General features: G+C 61.3%; 1 protein-coding gene across 1 annotated transcript in view; it reads right to left on the reverse strand.

Annotated features, from left to right (window-relative positions):
• RPS6KA2 (ribosomal protein S6 kinase A2) overlaps positions 1–13,621 on the reverse strand; it is a 142,658-nt gene that overhangs the window by 41,055 nt on the left and 87,982 nt on the right. The window contains exon 11 of the mRNA XM_062187027.1: positions 2,225–2,289. Coding sequence (XP_062043011.1) covers positions 2,225–2,289 — 65 coding nt within the window. The remainder of the gene's footprint in view (positions 1–2,224; positions 2,290–13,621) is intronic.

A 13,621-nucleotide genomic window follows, 5' to 3' on the forward strand; every position in this document is an offset into this window, starting at 1 on the left:
AGCCCAGCTGTGCAACATGGGGTCCAGGTCAGCCACCAGACATGGGGTGGGGGCGCCCATGCACGCCTGCACACTCACACCCGTAGGTCCTCGTGGGGAGCATCCCCGTGCCCCTTCCTGGGTCGGCTCCCAGCGGTCTTTCAGGCCCCATCTCTCTTATGCTGTGACCACCCACCCCGCATTGCTCTGGTTCAACAGCCGTGCCCGGGCTGTGGGCAGCACGAGGAGGAGCTGACCGTACGTCCTGGACACCCCACTTACACTTGGCTGGGGTGGGCACCGCGCACTTCTTATGGGCCACGTGAACTAACGCGGCGGAAGTGTATCGGGGCCCCCACCACCCAGCAGCTCCGCCCAGTCAGACCGTCAGACAGAAGGCGATGCCGAGGCCCTGCAGGCTCTGCCGGCTTCCTCTAGCGAGAACAGAAGTGACGGGGACCACGCTCCCAGCTGAGGCCGAGGAAGGGTCTTCCAAAGGCCAGAGTAGGAAGAAACGTGGACACAGGGAACTCCCCGACCTTAATTCTAGCCCGAGTACTGAAGCTAGCGTGGAAATGCCGCCCTCGGTCCAGGGAGCCAACGACTGCGTTTGCACCCAGGGGACTCGCTGGCAGCCCCCACAGCCCCGCTCGCTGTTGGAATCCCGAGCGTCTTCCAAGGCTGCCTCTGCTCCCCGGCAGGCCCTCCTGGACGATGCCCCCACCCCCCGCCGTGTGGCTTCAGTCCTTGGCTGAGGTAAGCGTCCACACGCAGCACTTGCCAAGTCCCTCCTTGGCCTTGTCCTCGTGCGGGGCACACACACGCAGGCAGTGCCTTTCCTCCCGCCTGCAGCTTCTCCCCCACCCCAAGGCTCACACGCAGGCTCGTGGTCAAGGCCACAGTCCCCACAGAGGACACACTCCAGCTCAGGGGACCGACGGAGAATGGCCGGTCGGGATCCCTGTGTGAGCCGAGCTGGCCTGAGCGCCTGGTAACCCCGAATTCTCAGGAAAGGAGGTGGCCAAGGAAGACGGTGGCGGCGTCTCTTGGGAGGTCCTCAGCTCTCCTTTTTGCTTACTGGATGCAACCTGATTTCTAGTCGGCGTTTCACACTCGACCTTAGCCAAAAGGCCGAGAAGCGATTCTAGTCGGCGTTTCAACAGGGTTGCTTTTTGTTTTTAACCTGGCTGGAAGTCGTGGATTCCTGAAATTTCAACTTTCTCTCTCGTCTAACATGAAAGGAAGTTGCATCTGCAAAATTCTCTCATGGGAACCGTCACCCTAGGGCTTGGGTAGAGGAGGAGAGCCCGGGAGAGGAGCGGCTCAGCCAGCATTCGTGTCCGGCATCCTCAGAGGGAGACCGGGATCTGGGGCTCTAACACCTGGGGTGGAGGGGCGGTGGCTGGGGCACGGCAGGTAGAGCCATCACAACACCTGGAGTGGAGGGGCGGTGGCTGGGGCACGGCAGGTAGAGCCATCACAACACCTGGGGTGGAGGGGCGGTGGCTGTGGCACGGCAGGTAAAGCCATCACTTGCAGCGCTGCCAACCCATCCTGCAGGCCAGTTCGAGTTCCGGCTGCTCCGTTTCCCACCCGGCTCCCTGTCAAGGCGCCTGGGAAATCAGCAGATGGTGGTCCAAGTGCTTGGGCTCCTGCCGTCCACGTGGGAGACCTGGATGCAGTCCCTGGCTCCTGGCTTTGGCCAACCCCTGCCACTGAGGCCATCTGGGGAGTGAACCAGCAGAGGGAAGCGCGCTCTCTCTCTCCCTCTCTATCTCCTTCTGCTCTTCAGATAAATAAACAGATACCAGGACCCGGGGCTGCAATTCTCGGGTGCTCGACGTAGAGAGACAATAGACTCCATCCTGCAAAGGACAGTGCCAACGTCAGCCAAGTGCTCTGAGCTGTGTCTGCTCGCTCAGGAAGAGCCCGAGTGTAGGCGACTGTGCTGACCCAAGGGAAGGACACAGGCAGCTGACGCCCTGCACGCCTTCCTCTGGCCACTAGGCACAGCCCCAGAGGTGGAGACAGGAGTCTATCAGGCAGGGGAGGGCCGCAGGGACGCCAGGCAGGAGCAGGCTGGGAGCTGGCAGGGGGCTGTGCCTCTCCGGGGCCCGGCGGCTGAGAAGCGTCCCAAGAGTGCTGGCCGCAGGTGACTCACCTTCGCTGACCTCGAACCTCCTCTCAACCTGGCCCCCACCCCTGCCCTGTCCCTGTGTGCAGCTGGGGCCCTGGTGTGACTTACGTTCCAGTCTATGGTCACAAAGAAAGGGTGACGCTTAATCTCCTCCACGCCATCAACGCCAGCGCCTGTCGTGAACAGAGCAGAGAGTGCGTGAGATCGAAGCCACAGACAGCCCCAGGCACAGTGAGGGAGGGTCTCCCTGCCAGCCCCAGGCACAGTGAGGGGGGTCTCCCTGACAGCCCCAGGCACGGTGAGGGGGGTCTCCCTGACAGCCCCAGGCACAGTGAGGGAGGGTCTCCCTGCCAGCCCCAGGCACAGTGAGGGAGGGTCTCCCTGACAGCCCCAGGCACGGTGAGGGGGGTCTCCCTGACAGCCCCAGGCACAGTGAGGGAGGGTCTCCCTGCCAGCCCCAGGCACGGTGAGGGAGGGTCTCCCTGCCAGCCCCAGGCACAGTGAGGGGGGTCTCCCTGACAGCCCCAGGCACAGTGAGGGGGGGTCTCCCTGCCAGCCCCAGGCACAGTGAGGGAGGGTCTCCCTGCCAGCCCCAGGCACAGTGAGGGGGGGTCTCCCTGCCAGCCCCAGGCACGGTGAGGGGGGGTCTCCCTGCCAGCCCCAGGCACAGTGAGGGAGGGTCTCCCTGCCAGCCCCAGGCACAGTGAGGGGGGTCTCCCTGACAGCCCCAGGCACGGTGAGGGGGGTCTCCCTGCCAGCCCCAGGCACAGTGAGGGAGGGTCTCCCTGACAGCCCCAGGCACGGTGAGGGGGGTCTCCCTGACAGCCCCAGGCACAGTGAGGGGGGTCTCCCTGCCAGCCCCAGGCACGTAGAGGGGGGTCTCCCTGCCAGCCCCAGCAGCAGGGGAGGGCTGGGCTGGGCTGGAGCAGGGGGGCGGGACCTCATGTGTCCCTTCCTGGGGGAGGAGGCTGCCACCTGCTCCTGCCCGCGGTGCCTGCTCCCCACCCCGGCCCTCACGGCCCAGGAAGCACCAGTCAGGTCCAAGCACTTGAGCTGGGAGGTAGCCTGGGGCTGAGTGAAAGGGACAGGTGAGCTGAGGCTCCCAGCTCCGGGCGTGGGGAGGCCGCCTCCCAGAGAGGCGGGCAGGAGACTTTGCCAGGGAGGGGCAGAAAGCCCAGACCCCAGGGGCGTTTAGGCAGAACTGAACCTGGGGGAGGCGGGGCCTGGGCTCCTGTCCCTGCTCAACACAGGGGACTGCTTTCACCTGGAGTCCGCCTGTGCTGACCTCCTTCCTTCTTTGCTTCCATCACGGTGCTAAGGTCCTGGGGGAGCGGTGCAGGGCTAGAGGGGCTGGCGGGGTGCGGGGAAGTTTTGGGGTGTGAAGTTACCCTAGACGGTGTGGCTTCGAGGGTCGTGCGTCCCTGTACATCTGAGAGCACCCATCACTGCCCTTGGCCTCCAGTCCGGACAGCATGTCAACATCACTGCACCTGCTGCCGCGGACCTGGCCCGTGTGTGCGAGGCACTGCTATGGGCACCTGTGCGGCGCCTTCCCCAGGCATGGAAGCTCCCTGCACTTCCTTAAACTTAAAACTGTTTTTTTTTTTTAATAAACGCTATTAATTACCAAGGCACAGCCCGGGGCCCTCAGGTCTCTGTGTTTCCTCCAGGATGGGAGGCGGGGAGAGGAGCCCTGTTTCTCTCACGCGAGTCAGAGACTGCTGGCCTGGACGGGGGCCCTGGGCCCAGGACACAGGAGGGAGAGGCGGGGGCTGGGCAGGAGCCTCCTCCCCGCGCCCCATCTTGGGGTAGGGGAGGCGCAGCTCCCTTTCTGCGTGCAGAGCTCTCTGGGGCTCTCATCCTGACAGCTCCATCCCAGTCAGCGTCTCCCCGCGTGTCCACCCGGCCTGACCGGGCCGTGCACATCCTGGCTCTCGTCCTGCCCAGGCACGGCAACATGAAGGACGCTCAGAGCCACCGCAGGTTCAGCAGCCACCCCAGGACTCGCTGTCCAGCCTGCAGGGACTGCCCCTCCTCTCGGCGTCGCGAGTCACGGGGTTGGGCACCGCTGTGGTGGGCACCACAGTTCACGTCCAGTCCCTCCCAGCCCCTCCACTCCTTGCAAGGCGGTGGACAGAGCAGTCTCTGGGTGCACGAGAGCCCAGGGCTGCCTCCCCGCTCCGCCCTGGCAGCCTGACCAGGCCACACCAGTGATGGGCGGCATCTGGGAGACGCCACCGAGCCTCCCGCGGCTCCTGCAGTTCTCAAGTGCCCTGTGAACACACACAAAGAAACGGGCGGCTCGGCCTGGGGGGTCCGCCCTCCAAGAGGCTGCCTGGCGCTGTGCGGGGCTGTCCCAGCACGCGGAGTGACTCTGATCCCCACTCCTGCTGTCCACAGTAGGAGACTGAGGTGGTGGGCCAGCCTGCTCAAGGCCACACCAGCCAGGAGCTGCAGCAATCGGAGGTGCAGGTGGGTCTCCCCACCCCATGTGTCCCCACCCCTGGAGGCCCCTGGACGTGCGAGTCCCCAGCACCAGCATGGCGCTTGAGATGCATTCCAGCTGCTGCTGAGACACCCCCGCTCCGCCCTCCCCGCCTCGCCCGGGAGAGTCCCTCCCTCACCCATCCCTGCGCCTGGCTTACGATCAGAACCCAGACTGAAAATCCCCATGGGTCCCCACAGTGGAGGAAGACACACAGCCACCTGGACCCGCGCAGCTCCTGCTGGGTGCCCTGCCCACAGCTCCTAGGGGGCGATTTGTGTCCCCCCCGCCAGGCACATGCACCTGCTGTGACCCACTGGCTGTGTCTCCTGGAGGGAACCATTTCTACCTCATTCTCACTCATTACTTGCAAGTAAGATCGGCAGATTTTTTTTTAAGTCGGGAAAAGGAAACCCGGTGCCTGCTGGGTTTTCTTGGATCACTTTGCACATTTTTATCTGCGCCTTCTCTGGCTGCAGGAACACGTTGCACCATGTCCATGCTGGGCCTCAGCAAACATCACCAGTGAACCAATGCCGTTTTTATTCCTCGAAGATTACAGGCGTTCCAGCAAGCGACAGCCGTGAACAGGAGGAGGACATGGCCCAGTCCTCTCCTGCGCCCATCTAAGAGCAGGCGGCTGGCTGTGGACCTTGGCCCTTCGGAGCCCCTCCTGAACCTGCTGAATCTTTCTCACACTCAGCACACAGCAGCGAGCAGGGCTCCGGGGGGGGGGGGGGGGGGGGGGAGAGCCGGGAGTGTCTGTGCTGGTGTCTGTTAGAGCTGCACTGTTCTGTGATCCTGACCACCTGCCCGAGCTGCCCGGGGCACCCGCTCCATCTCAAAGCACCGACAAGAACAGGAACTGCTGGGCGGCTGTGCCGAGAGGGAGGCTGGTGCTGCTCTGCTTTAGGCTCCACGGCTTTCCTGTGGGACCCCCGGTGCTGCTGGATGTCAACCAGGAGCGCAACAGGGCAGCAGCAAAGGAGTGACAATTCCTGGTCACACGTGGGCCCTAGACTCACTTCCTGATCTCACGTGGACTCCAGGGCTCACTTCCTGATCACACGTGGGCTCCAGGGCTACTTCCTGATCTCACGTGGACTCCAGTGCTCACTTCCTGTTCACACGTGGACTCCAGGGCTCACTTCCTGGTCACACGTGGACCCAGGGCTCACTTCCTGATCACATGTGGGCTCCAGCGCTCACTTCCTGTTCACACATGGACTCCAGGACTCATTTCCTGATCTCACGTGGACTCCAGTGCTCACTTCCTGATCACACGTGGACTGATCACACATGGACCCAGGGCTCACTTCCTGATCACACGTGGACTGATCACATGTGGGCTCCAGGGCTCACTTCCTGATCTCACGTGGACTCCAGGGCTACTTCCTGATCACACGTGGACTGATCACACATGGGCTCCAGGGCTCACTTCCTGATCACACGTGGGCTCCAGGGCTCACTTCCTGATCTCACGTGGACTCCAGTGCTCACTTCCTGATCACACGTGGGCTTCAGGGCTCACTTCCTGATCACACGTGGGCTCCAGGGCTCACTTCCTGATCTCACGTGGACTCCAGGGCTCACTTCCTGATCACACGTGGACTCCAGTGCTCACTTCCTGATCACACGTGGACTGATCTCACGTGGACTCCAGTGCTCACTTCCTGATCACATGTGGACTGATCTCACGTGGACCCAGGGCTCACTTCCTGATCACACGTGGGCTCCAGGGCTCACTTCCTGATCACACGTGGACTCCAGTGCTCACTTCCTGATCACACGTGGACTGATCTCACTTGGACCCAGGGCTCACTTCCTGATCACATATGGACTGATCACACGTGGACTCCAGGGCTCACTTCCTGATCACACGTGAATTGATCACACATGGACTCCAGGGTTCACTTTGTGATCACACGTGGACTGATCTCACGTGGGCTCCAGGGCTCACTTCCTGATCTCACGTGGACTCCAGTGCTCACTTCCTGATCACACGTGGACTGATCTCACGTGGACTCCAGTGCTCACTTCCTGATCACACGTGGACTGATCTCACGTGGACCCAGGGCTCACTTCCTGATCACACATGGACCCAGGGCTCACTTCCTGATCACACGTGGACTGATCTCACGTGGACCCAGGGCTCACTTCCTGATCACACGTGGGCTCCAGGGCTCACTTCCTGATCACACGTGGACTGATCATACGTGGGCTCCAGGGCTCACTTCCTGTTCACATGTGGACTCCAGGGCTCACTTCCTGATCACACGTGGGCTCCAGGGCTCACTTCCTGATCACACGTGGACTGATCTCACGTGGACTCCAGGGCTCACTTCCTGTTCACATGTGGACTCCAGGGCTCACTTCCTGATCACACGTGGGCTCCAGGGCTCACTTCCTGATCACACGTGGGCTCCAGGGCTCACTTCCTGATCACACGTGGACCCAGGGCTCACTTCCTGATCACATATGGACTGATCACACGTGGACTCCAGGGCTCACTTCCTGATCACACGTGAATTGATCACACATGGACTCCAGGGTTCACTTTGTGATCACACGTGGACTGATCTCACGTGGGCTCCAGGGCTCACTTCCTGATCACACATGGACCCAGGGCTCACTTCCTGATCACACATGGACCCAGGGCTCACTTCCTGATCTCACGTGGGCTCCAGCGCTCACTTCTTGGAGCTTCAGGAAATAGTCACGTTTTTGTGGTTGTTGCTGTCGAGCCGTCACAGCCCACCCCTACTTCCTGGGAATCCTCAGATGAGCTGGGCCAGGCTCACTGTCCATGCCCGCTGCCAGCGTCCCTGTCACTGTCCAGCGTGATGCCTACAATTGGCTCAGATGTTGTCAGCTTATCTTAATCACTTACAGGTGATCCACACATTCCTTTTGAAAGTATTTGCTGCCCACTTGAAGTTCCACTCACTCAACACTTACGTCTTTGCCTGGCAGTCTCCGTTCCAGGGGACCCGGGCACCAGACCTCCAGACAAGCCCGGGGCCACTTGGGTCTCCTGTGGGTCCCTGAGGCCGGCCGGGAGCTGCCCAGCTGTAAGCGCGGGGCTGGGGCCGTTTACTTGGCGTTGGTCATGGTCAGTTTGGCTGATGACCTGAGGTTGTAGCAGCGCCCAGGGGAAAGGGGAAGGGGCTACGGGAGACCAGGCCGGGCCACACTTGAAGTCCTCCAAACCCATCTGGAGGAGATGCCCTCTGGGCCGGCAAAGCAATCAGGAGACACAGGAGGCGCTGCCCGACGGGTGTGCCCGCCAGCAGCACTGGCTGCCTGCTGTCCTAACCCGGCCGGGCGGTTTCTGTGCCCGCCAGCGCATCTAACTCCCTCCTAACTGTGTCCACGCTCCCCCTGTGGTCTTAGACCACCCTGGGGGACTTGGAAACTACTGTCAGGGACGAGCCAGGGAGCCGTCAGCTTTGGAAAACAAGGCTGGGCAGGTGGTTCAGGGCTTCTGTTCTCACTGCAGCCCTTCCCGCCCTGTTCCTGCGGGGAACTTGGGAGAGAACAGCGCTGGTTCGAGCCTCACAGCTCTTGAAGTCAGGGCAGCAAGACGCGATGCATTCGCAGCTGCACTGAGAAATCAGGCCCCACACACCCGGGTCACTCAGGTCGGTGCACCCGGCAAGCGGCACAGCCCGGGCCCAGCCCCAGCAGCCTGCTCGCCGGAACCGCTGCCCTGCTCGGCCAGGGTGCAGCTGAGCCTGGGCTGTGCACCTGGGTAAACCGCGTTTCTGCACGGCTTGGGAGCCCACCACGGCCTGCCTCTGACACCTTCAGGGTGCGAGTGTGGTGGGCGGGCCTGGAGCCCCTTCTCACCTTCTCGCCTTTCTCCTATTGTATTCTATTCTTCTTCTTCTTTTTTTTTTTTTTTTTTTTTTTTAGATTTACTTATTTAAAAGTCAGAGTTACAGAGATAGAGAGGAGAGACAGAGAGGTCTTCCATCCACTGTTTCACTCCCCAGATGGCTGCAACAGCCAGGGTTGGGCCAGGCCAGAACCAGGAGCCAGGAGTTTCTTCCAGGTCTCCCAAGCAGGTGCAGGGGTCCGAGGACCTGGCCTTTCTCCAATGCTTTCCCAAGCCCAGGGAGCTGGGTCCGAAGCTGAGCAGCCAGGACTCACCGGAGCCCATGTGGGATGCTGGAGTGGCAGGCTGCTATTTCACGGCGCGGCCTGAGTCTGTTCTTTGAGTCATTCGGAGTCCAGTGGAAGCTGCCAGCCAGGTGTGAACCCCTCCGGGCCTTGTGGTGCCTGCTCCGAGCTCCAGGCCTGGGCCCTCACTCACGACCCCACAGTCATCAGAAAGAGACCCAGCGTCTCTCGTCACACCCCTTGCAACAAGGCCTGTCTGCTCCGCCTGCTCTCCAGACCCCGCCCCCAGTGCGTGGCAATCTGCAGGCATGAACGCGCCAGGCTCCGTTGCTGTCACAGCTTCGCGAGGGGCTTTCTGTGGGCCTGGACTGCACCCTCTCCGGCCCACTGCCCATCCCGAGATCAACCCAGGAGTCCTCCGGGTCCTGCCAGCCCCGATCCTGAGACGGCAGCTGCCTCAGGGCCACCGGTGTATCCGGCACGCACTTTATTGTTGCGCACTTCGCACTGTGTGACCTGCACACGCGTGGCCCAAGCAACTCCCACGCTTCCAGCCGCTGTGCTGTGCTTCCATACGGTGTCACTGTCAACACGCACAAACGCCCTCCCAAGACTCTAAGACTCTGACGGGCGTAAAATCCCAGCCTGCAACACCCAGCGGCGCCTGCCGACTGCCTCCCGCTGCCTTCAGCTCCCCAGGGCCTCCTCTCCAGGAAGTCCTGACTTCCACTCTGAGCGGCTCCTCACGCTCCCAACTGTGCTCACCAAGCTTCCCAGCTCCGCGGGCTGACCCAGCACCGGGGGGAGCAGCGGGGGAGGCAACGGGCACTCCGCTTGAGGTTCCGCCATCTGGCCTCGTGGGCCCGAGAGGCTGAGGTCCAGCCCCTGCTCCGGGGGCTCAGGTTTATGGAAGATGTGAGCACGCGCAGGCAGAGCGCTGAGACCCGAGGTCAGAACTGTTCTGAGCAAAGACGCCTTCTCTGCAGGGGTGAAGGGCGGATTCTGTCTCCCCAGAATTCCTTAGTGCAGTCAGTGCCAAGGCCCTGCGGTAGAGTGGGGCCTCCTCTAAGGTCTGACCCCCCTCAAGTGGCCAAGGGCACCCAGGAAACACTGGTTCTGGGCTGTCTGTGGGAAGCAGGAGTGAGGCTCACAGCAATGAGGGAGGAAGAGGCCCTGCCCTTGTATCCGGCTGCCGCTGCGTGGACCAGGGTGCACCTGCCCAGCAAGCGTGGGTCCCAACCGTGCGGCCACAGGTGCCCAGGCAAATTCTGTGACATCCCTGGAGGCCGGCTAGGTACGGAGCAGTTCCAGCTAACTCCTTCACGCCACGCTGGACGGCTTGGGTGTAAGATGCCCCGCCGGAGGCCCTCGGCTCCTGTGCGCTGTCTAGCTCACTGCAGGGGCCACCAGGAGGGCTAGCTCTGGTCGTGGGCTAGCCTTTCCCTGCCAGCACTGGGCTGGCTGCTTAACGGACGACCACCTGTGCAGTGAGGCGCACGCCTCTTCCTCACACCAGCCTGTGGGCTGCAGAGCTGGATTTTAGAGATGTGAAATTCCAAGACAAAGCCCAAACGGCTTTTTTATAGTATACTTTGACTCCTCCAGGACAAGCACCCACAGGCACAAACACCCTCCACCAGCACCACGTGGTCACAGCCAGCCCGCAAACCCTGTCTCACCAATGCAATCGGTGCCAGGAAACACCGCCACACTCCATCTGGGCAAGAGATGAGGCTGCGCTGCTGGTGTCCTGTGTGCCCTCTGCCTCCAGGGCCCCTTTCTGATTCCAATCTGCACTCCCTGGGTGGTCGGGCAGGGCGACGGCAGGACTGGAGAGGCTCGGCCCCGCCCTCTGCGGGCGGCCCTCCCGGGGTGGCCACGTGCTCCTTGGAGGCCGCAGGCTTTCCAGGGGCCGTCTGTGACCCCTCCCCACCTGCCCCACCTTTCTGGGGTATTCTGACACTATTACCCGTATGTATACTACGGATTAGCACCTGCGGGGAACTGTGCGCGAGACGGCTTCTCTGAGCTGTGCCCACAGCCCTGCAGCCAGCAGGGGGCGCCCTGTCCCCGCGTAGGCGTTGCATGGCAATGATCTTTTCACACACACACACACACACACATGCACTACAGCATTTTCCACATGCCAGGCCCTGCGCTGCCTCCTTGAATCCTGCTAACAGCTCAGAGATGAGAAGCACGCACAGGGCAGGGGAGCGGCCAGGCTGGAGTGGGGGTCCCTGCAGTTGGCCTGCAGCCCTGGCTCTGCCCCCGCTGGGGGCTCCCACGCACCCGCCCCCTCACCTTCCTCACACCCCCCACTGCGGCTGCAGGAGCAGCGCCGTGCCGGGATGCCTGCCGGTCTCTGTGTACCACCCTAGAGGGTGAGGACGAGGCGGTCCTTCTGCCCCACTGTGCCCCTCTGCCACGTGTGATCCAGAGGTCGGCAGCCCCATGCCTGCACGTGGCACGTGGCTGTTGCCAGTCTGAGCAGTGCAGCCCACGGGAGTCTCTGAATGTTAAATGCCTTCCCCAAGACTGCTTTGTAAGGTTTAGAAAGCGATGCACACATTGGTAAAAAAAGAAAACCAAACTTGGGGCTGGTGCCATGGCACAGTGGGTAAAGCCACCGCCAGCAATGCCAGCATCCCACGTGGGCTCCAGTTTGTGCCCCAGCTGCCAGGCTTCTGATCCAGCTCCCTGCTAATGGCCTGGGAAAAGCATTGGAGGATGGCCCAAGTGTCTGGGCCCCTGCACCCATGTGGGAGACCTGGGTGAAGCTCCTGGCTCCTGGCTCTGGCCTGGCCCAGCCCTGGCCGTGTGGCTGTCTAGAGAGTGAACGAGTGGATGGAAGGCCTCTGTCTGTCCCTCTGACTCTCCAACTCTTTCAAATAGATAAATAAATCTTAAAAAAAAAAGAAAGAAAATCAAGCTCTCTGTGTACCTGAGGTGGACGTGGAGCCCCCCACCCCTGAAGGCTGCGGCCCAAGGGCGTGGGCGAGGCCTAAGGGACTTTCCTCACGCTGGACTCCCCGCACCACTCTGCTCACTCTGGTGAGCACTTTTTAAAAAACACAGGTGTCTGTGTGTTAGCACCTGCAGAGCGGCCCCTCTCCTCCACAGCTGCCCCATGCCCACCGCTCAGATGGCCTAGGGTGCGGCTGTCCGGGCACTTGTGTGACTAGATCCCTGGGGTGTGAGAGGATCCCTGGAGTGTGAAGTAGATCCTTGGGGTGTGAGGTAGATCCCTGGGGTGTGGAGTGGATCCCTAGGGTGTGGAGTCGATCACTGGAGTGTGGAGTAGATCCCTGGGGTGTGAGGTAGATCCCTGGGGTGTGGAGTGGATCTCTAGGGTGTGGAGTTGATCACTGGAGTGTGGAGTAGATCCCTGGGGTGATCTCTGGGGGTGTGGAGTGGATCCCTGGAGGTGTACAGTGGATTCCTAGGGTGTGGGGTGTATCCCTGAAGCATGAGTGGATCCATGGAGTGAGTAGATCCTGGCATGTGGAGTAGATCCATGGGAGTGATCACTGGGGTGTAGAGTGGATTTCTGGGTTGTGGAATGGATTCCTGGGGTGTGTGGAATGGATTCCTAGTGGTGTGGAGTTGATCACTGGAGTGTGGAGTGGATTTCTGGGGTGTGAGTGGATCCTGGCATGTGGAGTAGATCCCTGGGGTGATCCCTGGGGTGTGAGTGGATCCCTGGAGTGGGGCTAACTGGACAGCTGTGCGTTGAGTACATGATGGATCTTCCACAGTGGCTAAAGAGAAGGTGGACGCATGAGCAGCTGTTTCCCCTGCCCCCAAAAGGACATCACGTGCGGCCTCCACGCTGCCCGAGGGGGACTGGCCAGGCCTCTTCTCGGGAAGGGAGGGTGGGTAGCACAGGAACTGTGTGGTCACGGAGAGTGACCCAGCAAGCGCCGGAGCCGGCCCTGCGTGAGAAGGGGGGCCTGGGCAGCGTCCTGCCTACGCCAAGCGCGAGCACGGCCGGGGTCGCGGGCTGACCCTACCGCTCCCTTCCTGCTTTTCCGCACCTGGATGCTTTGCCCACTTTTTTTCCTACAGAGTGAAAATTTTGTGGAGAATTCAGTGAACACAAGCTCAGATTTTCACACAATCAATTAAATCCACCTACAGTGGGATTTTGCTGAGTTCGCTGCAGGAAAGAGAGAAATTGTATCTTCAGCCCAGATAAAGTCAAACCAGAATCAGCTGTGCACTAAAGAGCGTTCACTTCGCACGTTTAACGGCCAGGGCGATTCCCTCACTAGAGACAAGCGAGGGGCCGCGTTGTGGCGCAGCAGGTTAGGCCGCTGCTTCCGATGCTGGCATTCCATCTTGGAGTGCTGGTTTGAGTCCCAGCTGCTCCACTTCTGACCCAGCCCCCTGCTAATGCACCTGGGAAAGCAGTGGAAGATGGCCCAAGAGCTTGGGCCCCTGCACCCATGTGGAGACACAGATGGAGCTCCTGGCTCCTGGCTTCAGCTTGGTCCATCCCCAGTCCTTGTGGCCATCTGGGGAGTAAACCAGCGGATGGAAGACCGCCCCCCCCCCCCCAGCTGAAGTAAGCAGGCATACAAGCTAAATTGATTAGATTTGTGAGCTGAGGGACCACGCCTTCCCCACACCCCTGTGTGACTTCACACCCAATCTGATACCCCACCACGCCCCTGTGAGACCTTGCACCCTACCTGACACCCCCACCACGCCCCTATGTGACCTTACACCCTACCTGACACCCCCACCACGCCCCGTGTGACCTTACACCCTACCTGACACCACCACCACGCCCCTATGTGACCTTACACCCTACCTGACACCCCCACCACGCCCCTGTGTGACCTTACACCCTACCTGATACCCCACCACGCCCCTGTGTGACCTTACACCCTACC

This window comes from Lepus europaeus, chromosome 3, assembly GCF_033115175.1.
Source record: "Lepus europaeus isolate LE1 chromosome 3, mLepTim1.pri, whole genome shotgun sequence".
Classification (NCBI taxonomy): Eukaryota; Metazoa; Chordata; class Mammalia; order Lagomorpha; family Leporidae; genus Lepus; species Lepus europaeus.